Source organism: Chionomys nivalis, chromosome 9 (assembly GCF_950005125.1).
Source record: "Chionomys nivalis chromosome 9, mChiNiv1.1, whole genome shotgun sequence".
Lineage (NCBI taxonomy): Eukaryota > Metazoa > Chordata > Mammalia > Rodentia > Cricetidae > Chionomys > Chionomys nivalis.
This window is the reverse complement of record NC_080094.1, coordinates 53,150,105-53,164,663: the sequence shown is the minus strand read 5'-3', so window position 1 is coordinate 53,164,663 and position 14,559 is coordinate 53,150,105. Positions and strand designations below refer to the sequence as shown.

At 47.9% G+C, this 14,559-nt stretch overlaps 3 protein-coding genes across 4 annotated transcripts; 2 read left to right on the top strand and 1 right to left on the bottom strand.

The window, feature by feature from the left end:
* The first annotated feature begins 3,719 nt into the window (after positions 1 to 3,719).
* Serf2 (small EDRK-rich factor 2) lies at positions 3,720 to 5,435 on the top strand. 2 transcript variants are annotated; one of them, XM_057780676.1, is made up of 3 exons: positions 3,720 to 3,815; positions 4,346 to 4,454; positions 5,071 to 5,435. In XM_057780676.1, the coding sequence occupies exons 1-3, from the start codon at positions 3,809 to 3,811 to the stop codon at positions 5,354 to 5,356; spliced, it is 402 nt and encodes a 133-aa protein (XP_057636659.1). In that variant the 5' UTR covers positions 3,720 to 3,808; the 3' UTR covers positions 5,357 to 5,435. The 2 variants fall into 2 exon arrangements, with proteins under 2 accessions (XP_057636659.1, XP_057636660.1); XM_057780677.1 differs by having other exon boundaries at positions 3,769 to 3,815; positions 5,094 to 5,296.
* Serinc4 (serine incorporator 4) lies at positions 5,382 to 11,076 on the bottom strand. The gene is given in 14 exon segments (XM_057780172.1): positions 5,382 to 5,387; positions 6,328 to 6,402; positions 6,405 to 6,522; positions 6,629 to 6,779; positions 6,912 to 6,960; positions 7,369 to 7,441; positions 7,782 to 7,908; positions 7,999 to 8,094; positions 8,299 to 8,510; positions 9,410 to 9,503; positions 9,729 to 9,808; positions 10,140 to 10,318; positions 10,470 to 10,646; positions 10,975 to 11,076. Coding segments are annotated over 14 exon segments (1,539 nt in total).
* Hypk (huntingtin interacting protein K) lies at positions 9,687 to 12,844 on the top strand. The gene is made up of 3 exons (XM_057780678.1): positions 9,687 to 11,957; positions 12,306 to 12,361; positions 12,636 to 12,844. The coding sequence occupies exons 1-3, from the start codon at positions 11,772 to 11,774 to the stop codon at positions 12,781 to 12,783; spliced, it is 390 nt and encodes a 129-aa protein (XP_057636661.1). The 5' UTR covers positions 9,687 to 11,771; the 3' UTR covers positions 12,784 to 12,844.
* The last annotated feature ends 1,715 nt before the right edge of the window (positions 12,845 to 14,559 follow it).

Sequence of the window (14,559 nt, the reverse complement as noted above, 5' to 3'; positions counted from 1 at the left end):
TTATACAATATTCCTTCCATGTATGTTTGTATGCCAGAAGAGGGCATCAGATCTCGTTATAGATGGTTATAAGCCACTATGTGGTTGCTGGGAATTGGCCTCTACACTCAGGACCTCTGGAAGAGTAGTCAGTGCTCTTAACTTGTGAGCCATCTCTCCAGCCCAAGGCTTGGCTATCTTAACAAGTCCTTTTTACTCACCTTACAGCACTAACGAATGGGTATTTTATTTATGTGTGGGTGTAACTGTGGAGGCTGGAGGAATGGTCTAGCTGTTTAGAGCAGTTTTTGCCCTTGCAGAGGCCCCAGATTCAGTTCCCAGAACCCACATGTTGACTCACAGCCATCTGTAACTTCAGTTCCAGGGGACCCAGTGCCCTCTTCTGACCTCCAAAGCACCAGGTACACCCATGGAGCCATACAGATATACAGGCAAAGTCTTCATACACACAAGAAATAAAACAAATATAAAAAGTAAATAACTCTGGAGAAAGCAAATATTGTAAATAAAACCTAAAGGAGTCAGGATTTTCATTTTCTTTTGTCTGTTCTTTGTCCCTTTTCTAGGTTACCTGGGACAGTCTCAGGTGTCCCAGACTGGCCTCAACCCTGTCAGTACTGAACCTCGTAGCCTTGAACTTCAGATCCTTCTGGAAGTCTCTGCTTTTGGAGTGCTGGGATTACAGGCTGATATTAACACAACTTCTCACCAAAATGTAAAGTTAATATTATTTTTGCACTTGACCTTAGCCAAAAGGCTGAGTAGTATTTAATTAATTTCACTGAGGCTAGGGCGATGGCTTAACCGGTAAGAGCATTTGCTGCTCTTTCAGAGGATGTTCAGTCTCTGTGCCCACATCAGACAGGCAGTCACAACAGCCTGTAACTCCTGCTCCCTCTTCCAGCCACTGCAGGCATCTACAGTCACACACCACCACATGCAAAAATAAATCTAAAATTTTATTTTATTTTAAAATTTTAGATTAACTTAAGATAGTGTAAAAATGAATGGGTTTCCTTTTCATTTCTTTTTTTTATTATTTATTTATCTAATTTATTTATTTATTTTCCTTTTCATTTCTTCTTTTCCTCCCCTGTGTAGCTGTCTTGGAACTCTACTTTTAGACCAGGCTGGCCTTCAGAGTGCTGGGATTAAAGGCATGCACCACCATGCTTGGCTAGATCAATGGGTTTAATCATGGAATCTTCACACATCTTAAGTAATTTTGTTTTATTTCTTTACATTTGAGACAAGATCAAATACAATCCAGAGTGACCTAGGACTAGCTATGTAGTAAAGAAAGATTTTGAAAGCCTGGTGGTGGTGCGCACGTCTTTAATCCCAGCACTCGGGAAGCAGAGCCAGGTGCATCTTTGTGAGTTCTTGGCCAGCCTGGTCTACAGAGTGAGTAGTGCCAGGACAGAATACAAAGCTACACAGAGAAACCCTGTCTTGAAAAAGCAAAAACTAAAAAAAATAAGTGAAATAATCTTAAAACAAACAAACAATAAAAAAAACCAAAATCCAGGCTGGGTCTGCTGGTATACACCTTTAATTCCTACACTCAAGAGGCAGAGACATTGGCAGGAGAATCTTGTGAGTTCAAGGCCAGCCCAGTCTATAAAGCAAATTCCAGGACAACCACAGCTACACAGAGAAACCCTGTTTTGAAAAACCAAAAAAAATAGCTGGGTTGTAGAGGCACATGCCTTTAATAACAGCACTTGGGTGGCAGAGACAGGTGGATCTCTGTGAGTTCCAGGCCAGCCTGGTCTATAAAGAGTTCAGGACAGCCAGGGCTGTTACATTGAGAAACTTTGTCTCAAAAAAAACAAACAAAAACAACAAAAAAAAACCAAACCAAAACACACACACACACACACACACACACACACGCTGAATGTGATGGTGCACACCTTAATCTGAGCACTCCATCAAGATTGGAGGTGGCGATGGGAGAATTGCCTGGAAGATCATGGGCCAGTTAGATTTTGGGGTATGAAGCACAGTCACAAAAACAAGAAAGATCCCATCTCAACTAGGGTAGGTGAGAAACAGCTCTGCAACTGATTTATTTTTTATTTTAATTTTTATTTTTTGAGACAAGCTTTGGAGCCTGTCCTGCAGCTCACTCTGTAGACCAGGCTGGTCTCAAACTCACAGAGATCCACCTGCCTGTGCCTCCTGAGTGCTGGGATTAAAGGTGTGCGCCACCACAGCCTGGCTCAGAAAATCCTTTTTACAGTGGTCTGAGGATTTCAGGAAAGATATCCTTTAGAAATGCTGACCAGACAGAGGCAGGGGGATCTCTGTGAGTTCGAGACTAGCCTTGTCTACAAGACCTAGCTAATTCCAGGACACCTTGGGCTGTTACACAGAGAAACCCTATCTCGGACCAAAAAAAAAAAAAAAAAAAAAAACCAAAAAAAACTAGAAAAAAAAATGCTGGCCATCTGCAGTACTGGAGAAGCTGGGGCTGGGATTGTAGATTCAACAGCTCACAGAACAAAGGAAATACTTGACTTTTATAGGCTTTAGAGCAGTGGCTCTTGCCCTTCCGAATGCTTTGACCCTTTAATAGTTCCTCATGTTGTCATGACCCTCAACCATAAAATTATTTTCGTTGCTACTTTATAACTGTAATTTCACCACTGTTATGAACTGTGTTTTTCGCGACCCAAAGGTTGAAAGCCGCTGCTTTAGAGCGTGCACTGTCTGAATTCAGTTGCTCTGTCATGATACTAAACAGGATAAAGGGCCTTAATAAGGTTGTCTTTGGCTTGGGCAGCAGGAAGATAATTCTACTGTTCTGCCCTCTGTTGGGTTGTTTCCTGTTAGTTTAGCAGAACTCAGGTTGTCTTAGACCTATGGGAGAGAAGGTTTAACGAATCCCATCTACGGGGCCGCATCTGTGAGATGACAGAAAGCGAGAACAAGTTTTAGTTATCAGTCTGATTTAACAATCCAGAAGAAACTGTTGGGGCAGATGATAGAATTTAGAAACAGCCTAGACAGATTTAACCGGAGCATTCCCTAATCTCATTTCCTGAAGTAAATCCACGGATTTAAGTGTGTTTCATCACTCCCAAGTTACACTCAAAGTTTCTGTGGGCATTCTGGAAGTGCAGCTCGGTAGGGGAGCTGTGCAGCCTGGGCGCAGGCTCTTGGGAAATGATTGCAGATCACTTTAGGACACAGTGAAGCGGCAGCAACGAGGAACGAAAGTGGGAAAGTATTTGTGTGTGTTTTCAGACGAACCGTGGCAAGTGTTCGGCCACGGGGCTGGGGGGATGGGTGTCCTAAGTAACAGCACAAAGTTTCCCTCCAGAGAAAAACTGATAGCACACAACCGGATGAACCACCTAGGAAATCCCGCCCTTACCCCCTCCCCACCCCGCCACCGCGTGCCTTGGGGCGATTTTGTCAGTACCCTAAAAGTGTCCCACATGAGGTCACTTTGCCCGGTCACGTGCTCGGCACCGCCGGAGCGCCACATCGCCAGCCGCACCCCTCCACCCCGCCGCCCACGTGACCCGGCCTAGTTTCTCCCGGCCGGACCCAGCGCTCCCGGGAAGCCCCGCCCCGTGCCCGGCGCTCCGCCCACCGAGCTCCGCTCTTCGCCCTCCGGGGCTGGCGCGTGGCACCGCGCTCCACGTGTTTTGCTCTGCCCAATGAGAGTCGGCGTCCGGGCGTGAAGGGGCGGGAGGAAGGAGACGACTTGGTGGCGTCGCGCGGAGGGGGCGGGGCCTGCAACGTCGGCCAGAACGAGGGGACGCAACGGAGGCAGGTTGGAGCCGCTGCCGTCGCCATGACCCGTGAGTGCTGGGACCCTTTCCTCTCGCCCTTTTCTTTCCGCTCTCGCTAGCCGCCGAGAGCCGGCGCGTTCGTCGCTTCGGCGTTCCCGGCGGAGGGTTCTTGAGGGAGCGCTCTCCAGCTGCCTCCCGCACAGCCGGAAGCGCAGCCCTCCGCACCCCGCCACTTGCCGAGACCCCTGTGTTGGGCGCGGGCCGCCGGCGGCTTTCCGCGTTGGGGAAGCCGGGTGCTCTGGGTGATGGACCCCAGCGCGTGCCCCCGAGGCCCCGGAGCTCCCCATACGCTGTAGCAGCTGTCTGGGCCCCCGCGGCACCCCAAACTTGACTCGCGCCGCCAAGCAGCTTCGGCCGCACCGCCCTCCCGTACCCCAAGTTAGCCTGCCCCGTGGCGGCTGCCACACCCCGGGCACCGAAGCCCGACTCTGGGGTGGGCGCCGAGGCGGGGGCATAGTCGGGTACCGGTTGCGGGAGGAGGGGCGCTGGTGTGTGCTCGGAGCAGCCCCGGCACCTCACTTTCTACCTTCTCTCCTTAGGCGGTAACCAGCGAGAGCTCGCCCGCCAGAAGAACATGAAGAAACAGAGCGACTCGGTTAAGGGAAAGCGCCGAGATGATGGGCTTTCTGCTGCCGCCCGCAAGCAGAGGTAGCCCCAGGGAGGGGAAAGGACGGGACGGGTCGGGACGGGGCGACCTGGGTTAGACCGAGGGGTGTACCAGGAAAGAGAACTATTTCAGGGCTCGAGTCTGGACGAGGTGTGAGGGGCAGAGCGCATTGCTTCCTCTAGGGTTTTATTTCCTTCCCACTCCAAATTGTTAGGTCACAGCTATACAGGAAGGGACTGGGGCGGGTCCCGGTCCGCAGGCTGATTTCTGAGTGCCCGGGTTGTGACCTTATGGGCAAGGGCAGGGAGCTTCACACGTTAAGAACAGTTGTTTTGACAGCCCAGTACTTTTGGACCTCCTTGCTGCTTGTATCTCCTCCCTTCTCCCGACTTGTTCACTAGTGTGCCTGGAGCCAGTTGGGTGTGGTAGTCAGTACAGAATAGAGAGCCTTGGGCCTGAGTGGCCAGACTTCTGACCCCTTGGGCAACATCCAGATGGACACTGATTGCTTTTTGAGCCTTAGCTCTATTCCTCTTGCTCGCCTAGGGTGGGAATATAGCAGCCATATGCTGAACTTTGTCCCATCCACTTCCATCTTATCCTTTGTACCCTTCATCCCCCTGCATCTTGTCCTTTTTGCCCTCTGGTACCTCCCAGTGCCCCATCATCTCTACCCCCAGGGACTCGGAGATCATGCAGCAGAAGCAGAAAAAGGCAAACGAGAAGAAGGAGGAACCCAAGTAGCTTTGTGGCTTCGTGTCCAACCCTCTTGCCCTACGCCTGTGTGCCTGGAGCCAGTCCCACCATGCTCGAGTTTCTTCCTGTAGTGCTCACAGGTCCCAGCACCGATGGCATTCCCTTTGCCCTGAGTCTGCAGTGGGTTCCTTTTGTGCTTCCTTCCCCTCAGGTAGCCTCTTTACCCCTGGGCCACTCCTGGGGGTGAGGGGGTTACCCCTTCCCAGTGTTTTTTATTCCTGTGGGGCACACCCCAAAGTATTAAAAGTAGCTTTGTAATTCCGTGAGCGCCTGGTTTGACTGGGGACTGGGGGGATGGGGATGGAGGAGTGACTGCCCTTTCCCACCAAAAGGGGAGACTTTTAGGCAACTAAGAGAGATTTGTAGACTTCATAAGGGAGACATCACAGAAGAAGCCTTTATTTTACTATGGCAACCAGAAAAGCACTCCAGTTCTGTGGTGAGGAATCCTCTGAGAACTATAGACTTCTTTTCTGTGATTTTATGCCCTAAGACCTTGAACACCATCCCCATGATGGTATTGAGGGCCATCAGAGGGGAAGGATCTAAGACCTAAGTTTATGTCTCTTCCTCATTCTTTGTTTGCTTGAAAGTTGGCCAAAAAAAAAGAAAAAACTTCCGCTCACCAACTTCCGGTGTTCACATTCTCTTATGTTCTGTCATTCCTCGTGGAATGAAGGTAGTTTTTGTCTTCCAGTTTCTTTGACCTCAAGTTCAGGATTAAAATCTGTGGTAGCCTCTGCTCGTTTTTCCTGTGCCCTGGTTTGTTCTGTGGTTCTGGGCTCTTAAATCCTGTGCCCAGGGCTGAACCACTTGTTTCCTTTTGATTGCCAAGAGCAGACCCAGATCTTCAGACTCTGTTGGTCTTTCCTGCCCCTTATCTCTAGCTCGGAAGCCAGGAAGGGGCTGGTGCCACACTGCTAGATCAGCTCCTGAGTTTACTGACCTGGGAGTTAGACTCTTGAGTTTGAATGAAGACAGTTTTTACTGAATCAAGAAATCAAGGGTGTCTTTGGCCACTTCTTCCACTTTAGCCTATGTGGTACTCATTTGTTCTTGAGGTACTGAGCTCAGCCAGATGACTCCCAGAGCTAAGATTAGGAACATAATCTAAAGGGTACCCGGTTTTTTAATAGAGAATGGGGGGTTACATTTTACCTGGCAGTACTGAGGTGATGGCAGTGTTACCTGAAGATACCGGGGTGGTGGTGATTCTGAGTGGGGAGCCAACAGAGTGGTGCCAGGAGCAGCCCCATAGAGAGGAGTACACAGGCCCAGCATGAGGCAACTTTGACCCAGAAGGTAGCCCAGCTACCTTTAGTGAAGGTCTTCTCCAGTTCTGCTCCCTCATAACTGAAACCAAAGACTGATTAGAGATTCTGCAGGGCCTTTTCCTCATAACAAGTTTTTCCTTCAGCTAGGTTTTCAGGAGAGTATTTTATGTCTGCTTTCATCGTACCTGAACCAGTTGGTAAGGGTAACCATGACATAGAGTGAAGCAAGAAAGAAGGTGAAGTGGAAGGCAGAGTAGCTGTAGGAAAGATGCTGGCTCTGCACCTGGGCGGCTGGTGGGCTCTCTTGGTCAGTTGGTCTGATTCTGCTACTTTGCCCTAGAGAGAGAGAGAAGTGCTGGTGGGAAGCAGTGTTGGTGAAACTCCCCTCCCCCGACTTACGGAGGGTCTTGAGGGCTCTTTGGCACTTTACAGGATTCAGCCATTGCCTCGATTGCCCCCTTGGCTCACCATCCTCTGGCTCCACTGTTTGGGGGCAGCAGAAGCAGAGTGAGGGCTTCTGTAAAACAGAGCAGCATGTTTTGAGATGACTTCAGGACAATGTCAGGGTGCTAATTTAGGAAAGCTTCCCTTTGAAAATATCGACCTGGTATAAGAAGTGGAGGCACACCTGGGTTCAAATTCTTGCTCCAGCATATAATTGGCTATGCAAACTTTGGTGAGATGTTTAATCTTTTGTGCCTCCTCCATTTGTGAAATGGAGCAAATACCTACCTCACAGGGTTGTTGTGAGGATTAAATTAAACGAGATGATGTATGTAAAGTATCTAGCACAGTGCCTAGCACATTGTGGGTACTCAATAAAAGGAAATAGCTAGAATCTGAGCATTCTGGGTAGAGGTTGGTAGGATGTGTGTCTCTGTGTTTGGGGGTGGGATGTTGGGGTTAGTGAGCTCTAGATGCTCACCTGGAACTCATGATTGTAAACCTTGATGATCCACAGGGGTCCAAATAACTCAGCTAGGTAGGAAGCCTCGTTGCTGTGAAAGAAAGAGTTTAACTTTGTGCCAGATAAGGATTAGGGGCTTTTATTGCCAACTAGTCACGGTGGTATCTTTTGGGGTAGGCGTGGGGAGCAGTATTTTGCTCTCAGAGGCCCTTAAAGTCTGTGAATTTTAAACTCAAGACATTCTCCCCTGCCCCCCCGTCATCTCACACAGATCATCTGACAAAGTGCTATTCTTAGAAATTGTCCCTGTTTGTGGGGAGCTTTTCTGGTTCTAGTCTTGCTCTACAGTTTAAATAAACCACAGCCCTGGACATTCTCCTTCCCTGAGCCCTGGGCATCCTCTCACACTTCCCATTGACATCTTTACGTACCAAGCAAAAAGCACACAGGCATACATGATGCCCGCACTCAACACTGCTACCGAGGTGTCTGGTATTTGTGGTTCCATTTTGTTCTGGCCAGGCAGGCACAAGGTGTGATTCTGTCCTTGAAAGGTTACTGCCAAAGGGCAACAGAAGAGAAAGGGTTTAAAAACAAAACTGGGCATTTAGCAGGAACAGAAAAGGTCTTCAGCACTTGGGTTCTCACTTGTCTCTGGGGGGCGGCTGGACAGTGCAGAGAAGGTCAGATATATGATATAGCAGCTGATGATAGAGGCTTGTAGAAGGCCAGAGCTTGGGTGCTCTAGAGAGAACAGCTGTCATTAGTTGACGTGAATTTTCCCCACTTTCTACCTGCACTTCTATCTTCCCTCATCCTTGGGGGAGGCTGAGGGTGTGGGAGAAGCGGCAGAGATTCTTTAGATAATTGAGAAGGCTAATAAAGTTATAATACTCAAAGGGACACAGCCCACCCCAAAATCTAGAATATTAAGTCACAAATACCCACTGACGCGGATGCAAGGTGCGATGGAGAGGAAAGAAAGGAGGCCACAGAAGCAAAGGTGTAGGCTGAGTATCATCTTGTTGAGCAGGCAACCATCAGGGTGTGTATAGTGGTGGAACAGTAGCAAAGCTCCCACACCTGCCACACTGTAGAATCCTAGGGTAGTCAGTAATACAGCTAGGAACCAGGTACAGTCTTGGGCTGCGCCAGTCTGCCTAAAGAGAAGTGGATTAGGGTTTGTCACTCCAACCCCATCTCTCAGCAGACACTAATTGGTCAGCCCACTAGTCTACACAGTATATTCTTGGTCTTTGCTTTTTTTTTGTTTTGAGACAGGACCTCTATATACTCCAGACAGTCCTTGAACTCACTATGTATTTCAGATTGGTCCTGAACTTTTGGCAGTCCTCCTGCCCCAGCATGCCTCAATCCTTCAGCATCTTGAGTGTTGAGATTATGGGTATTTGTCACTTTTTTGCTTGATTATTTATTTACTTATTGAGACAGGTTTCTGTGTGTCCAGGAACTCTCTTTGGAGACCACCTTGGCCTTGAATTTAGAGACCTGTTTCTCGCCACCTCCCAGGCGCTGGGATTAAAGCTGTGCACCATCACCACTTGGCTACACCACCACTGCCCAGCTTCACCATTTTTTTTTTCAAGTCAGGGTTTCTCTAGTTTAGGAGCCTGTCCTGGAACTCTCTCTGTAGACCAGGTCGGCCTTGAACTCAGAGTTTGTGGAGCCTGTCTCTGCCTCCTGAGTGCTGGGATTAAAGGCGTGTGCCACCACCGCCCAGCTGTATCACCATTCTTGATTACCTGTGTGTGCGTGGTTTTTTTTTTTTTTTTTTTTAAGAGGTTGATTTGGAACTCCCTACCCTGCTTCATTTTTGTGAGATCATGAATCCTGTTCTGGCCTTGAACGTTTGACCCTCCTGTTCTCACCTCTACAGTGCTGGGATCACAAGTGAGTGACAACACATCTGGTTTCTTGAGCATTTTGGTACTATTCATTGGGAGGCATAGGGGCAATACCTAATATGGCCTTTCTGTGTTTATCCAATAATGCCTGTCACCCTCTTTGGGGGGAACCTTTAGGGTTAGGGGCTCCTTACCAATTCTTGTTCCATGAGTGGGCAAAGGCTGTGATAAGCACCAGCTGTAATAGGATGAATGTGAAGCCTCCACAGATGCCAATATAATGCCAGGCTGCAAGATAGACACCATTGGTAACTTTTAGCTCTGGCTGGTCACTATATCCCTCCACCCCCTTTTTGATTAGGAAGCCTGTGTAGCCTGGCAGATCTCAAACTCAGTCCTGCTCCAGTCTCCGGCATACTAGGATTACAGGTGTGTGGCGTTAAGTTGAACTTCCTGTCGTGAGCTAGGAAATCGTGTTCTACTCTTGCTGATGAGGTGTACGATGAAGAGTACCTGGGAAGAGATGCTCATCAGGGATACAGAAGGCAGCGGTCCAGAGAACTAACAGGAACAACAGCTTGAAGCTCCAGAAGCTAGTGGGGTAGAGAGAAAACTAGATGTAGGAGAAAAGGCAAAGGGGAAAAAGGAAAAAGTATGGCAGCTGGGAAGAGGAGAGGTGGAACAAGTCTCGAGTCCCATTGTAGTCCAAGTTCTAATTCAGATGCCGAAAAGTCTCATGAGCAACACTGTGCACTTTATGGAAGGTTTACATATAACCATTGTTACTTTCAATTTAGAGCCCAGGGGTTTATAAACTTATTTTCTGTCTTTTTACAGTGGTCTTTCTTCATCCTGGAGTTTCCTTTAGCCAGCTTGTGTCTACTTACTTCCTGTCCCATCCCCATCCAAAAATCATACACAAACCTGTTATGCAGCTGTGCCCGTGGGCTGGTTGGGGAGTGGAGGCGGACTAGCAGCACTGCCTGCAGCAGGTGGAAAGTGGCAGTTCCTGCGCATACTCGATACACAGCCCCAGAGCCACTGAGCACTGGACAGTCCAAGTTGCTAAACAGGTGGGCACACAGCACTGAGGGCATCTGGATCTGCAGGGAGTTTGGTTGTGACAAAAGGTAGGACAAGTCACAATGCATGGACAGGTTCCAGCTTCTCACTGGTAGGGTGACACTTGCTCCCTGTTCCAAATCTAGATGTTATGGTTTCTTTGCCTCACTTTGCACCTCCTGCCCAACTTACCCCATGTGCTTTGCCCCAGACCCTTTCTACCACTGTTCTAGACAGCAGAAGGCAGCAGATAGCCGAGGCCCCCAAATGGAGAAGGATGTAGAGCAGGCGGCTACAAGAAGACTCTGTGAGAGAGGGCCGCCTAGAGTGGCAGCAGCTGGTCCAGGAAACAGGACCACAGCAGGACACCTGGGAATAGAGCAGATGTAGGAAGCAAAGGTGGAGCTTTGCAAGGGATGGTGTATACTGTGTGGGGTCAAAGGTCAAATTACAAACCCCTCCTTCCCATCGTCAGGTAGTGAGTTGCTTCGGACTGCCTTTACTAAACACTACTATGATTTTTCATCGCAAGAACTTCAGTATAGGCATGAACCACCTACATTTACCTAACGTTTGCGCTGTGGCTGGGAATGTGGGATGAGAGGTTTACCAGTTATCAGGCAAAGAGCCAGGTATCTCTCACCAAACCAGCGATCTAAGGGCATCTTCAAGTCTGTCTCCTCAAATGCCCTCTCACCTGATAAAAGGGGTTTTTCGCTTTGACATCGCCGACTCCATCATGCTGCTGTGCAAGGCCCAGGGTGGTGCTCTGGCCGGTGACGGTTTTTGCACCTATCATTTGTGATCCAGAAGTTAGGCGTAGATCCATTACTGGGAAAACGGATGAAGAACAGCAGCCTCTCAAGATTTTCACCCATTGGGCGGTCGCTGTGCTGGGCTAATAATCACTCAGTCTTAAGGCAGTAGAATGGGCATATCAGAAAATGAATACAGATCATTAGAAATTGGTAAATGCAAATACCCTTGTGAAGATGCCTTCACCGGGCTTCGTATTCGGGATCATTCAGACTGTTTCCTGAGATTAGGAGCAGTTGGCCTATCTGGTCTGGGGATTAGGTTTTTTAAATTGGTTTAGGATTAGCTGTGGGCCGCCTTGGTTGGTCAGAACTCTGTGTGTGTGTGTGTGTGTGTGTGTGTGTGTAGGGATTGTTCTTAGGTGAAGAAATAAGGCTGTGCATTTGGGTGGTGTGGGTAGTGAATAGATTAGTAGGAGACTGCAGAAAATACAATTACGCGTGAGTGTGTTTAAGGATTATTCTTAGATGAAGAAGTAAGGTTGTGCATTTGGATGGTGTGGGTAGTGAACAGATTAGTCGACGGAGACTGCAGAAAACACAAGCCGGAGAGGTCAAAAGCAAACGACCCTCTTAGCCAAAGCTTCTCAAGACAGGCACAAAGGTGTGGTTCAGAGCCAGCCCCGCCCCATATCTGGGCGGAAGCTGAGGTTTGCCGGAAGTTGTGTAGCGGCAGCCTATGCGGCGGCGCGGTGAGATCGAAATGGCGACCGAGGGAGATGTGGAGCTGGAGTTAGAGACCGAGACCAGCGGCCCGGAGCGGCCTCCCGAGAAGCCACGGAAACATGATAGTGGTGCTGCTGACTTGGAGCGGGTCACTGACTATGCGGAGGAGAAGGAGATCCAAAGTTCGAATCTGGAGACGGTGAGGTTGACCGGGAGCTTGTATGAGAGGGTTGAGAATGGGATAGTTGAAGCCGATCCGTTTGCTGCCTAGCAGCGGCTTCGGAGCTGCAGATCGCGATAGTGAGAATAGGCAGTAGGGTGGGGGTAAGCGACAACACTCACCTAGCCTGCGGTTTTCTTAAGAATTTGGTGGAGAGTGGGCCTAAGTGGACCTCAATTGCACGGAATTAAGCGTAGTCCTTTGGTCTCGAGAGCACTCGTCATTTGAATACTTGAGGAACCACGTAGTTTTTATTTTTGGTATTGCATTTTAGATAGGAAATTTGGGTAGCACAGTCGTAGGTGACTAGACTCGTATTTCCTACAGGCTATGTCCGTCATTGGAGACAGACGGTCCAGGGAACAAAAGGCAAAACAGGAGCGGTAAGTTTAAAGCACACTGCCAAACCTACGGGTCCTCATTCTCCAGGGGAAAAAAAGTTTTTAATTAATTCCTGTAGATCTAGGGTTTCCAACTTTGTTGTTAGCGAGTTTTTAGGGTAAGGAAAACCTCCAGGGGGAGGGGTGGGTACTTTTACTTGCTGTTTTCAGTCAACCCTGTTCCACCCATTTGCAGTGTGTTGCTGGGAGTGTTCTTTGTGGGAGTTTATGCAGAGACAGAGAATAAAGACAGATGTGTATGTACATATATTCACAGGGAGAAGGAACTGGCGAAGGTCACGATCAAGAAGGAAGATCTGGAGTTGATAATGACAGAGATGGAGATCTCTCGAGCAGCAGCAGAAAGGAGCTTGCGGGAACACATGGGCAACGTTGTGGAGGCTCTTATTGCCCTAACCAACTGATAATGTGCATTTTCAGATATTCTGGACTGATTACTGAAATAAAGTGTTTTGTTGTTCTGTTCATTTGTTTTTCAGTTTTATCTCTGATCAAATGCATTATATATTGTTTTGTTGTCAGTTTCTATGTTGGACCTTCATGAAAATAAACAATCAGTATAAAGTACCTAATGTTCAAATACAGGCTCTATTTTTGTTACACTTACTTTGTGTGTTTATGTGTCTGGGCACTTTCTTGCCATAGTGCTTGACATCAGATGACAACTCTACTTCCACCACGTGGTAGTCAAACTCACGTGCCCTTTTCCACAAAGCCTTTCACTAGCCCTAAATAACAGATTTTAGGTGGTATGCTAGTCTGTTCATCTGACTAGCTCTTGGCAATAGAAAGGACATTTGGGTCCTCTGCAAAAGATTCAGTTACATGTGTTTCTAGAATAGCTTGTGAATTTTATTTTTGTTTATTATGTTCTTCCTGTGTACCCCAGCCTATTTTCACACTCAGATCGCTTCACTAACACACTTGGGGGCTGCGATTTCAGTCATCCTTCAGTCTGCTCTTTAGGCTAGCTCATGAATACCAAAAGATTAGCTCCTCTTGGGGTCTTTTGAGTTACCAACCCCATTCATAGGCCTCTGGAGTAAAAATTTAGGGTCTAGAGATGGGAATATAGATCACAGAAATGATGGGTCAGGGCTGAAGAGATGGCTTGGTAAGTACCTGCCTCAAAAGCATAAGGAAGCCAGGCAGTGATAGTGCACACCTTTAATCCTAGCACTCAGGCGATCTCTTGAGTTTGAGGCCAGCCTGGTCTACAGATTGAGTTCTACGACAGCCAAAGCTACACAGAGAAACTCAGTCTCAAAAAAATAAAACCCGAAAACAGACAAGGATTCTGAGTTTGGATCCCCAGTACCTCTCCCCAAAACCCAGGAGTGGCCTGGTGGTGGTGCTACACAAGTTTAATCCCAAGATTTGGAGGCAGGAGCAGGCAGATTTCTTGAGTTCAAGGCCAGCTTGGTCTACAAAGTTCCAGAACAGCTGAGACTACCCAGAGAGACCCTGTTTTTTTTTTTTTTTTTTTTTTTTGGTTTTTCGATACAGGGTTTCTCTGTGGTTTTGGAGCCTGTCCCGGAACTAGCTCTTGTAGACCAGGCTGGTCTCGAACTCACAGAGATCCACCTGCCTCTGCCTCCCAAGTGCTGGGATTAAAGGCGTGCGCCACCACCGCCCGGCAGAGAGACCCTGTTTTGAAAGATCAAATAAAAACAAACAAACAAACCAAACACGACCAACAGAACCAACAAGTGGTGGCATGATCCTTTAACTCAGATACTGGAGATCTTGCTGAGACAGGCAGATTCCTGTAACTCACTGGCCAGTCAGCCTAGTCTAATCAGGAACTCCAGACTTTCTAAGACCATGTCCCAAAACAAAGGTAGAGAGTATTAGCACTGCAGTAATGACCTTAGTTCTACATGCCCAAATGTGTACACACTCCCCTATTAAGTATATGAGAAACTACATATACACACATAAACATGTTTACATATGCATATATACACATACTACTTAAACATGTATGTCTATATATGCATGTATGTACACACATTTATACTTTTTTTTCTTTTATTGGATCATGAGATGTGGCTTAAGCTGGGCTGCAACTTGAGAGCTTCTGCTTCTGTGTGTTATGTATGCCACCATCCGGCTCAGTGCTCACTTTTATATTTCTTACTACCTTTTATGTAGGATATAAGCAGTTTGTCAATGGGTCT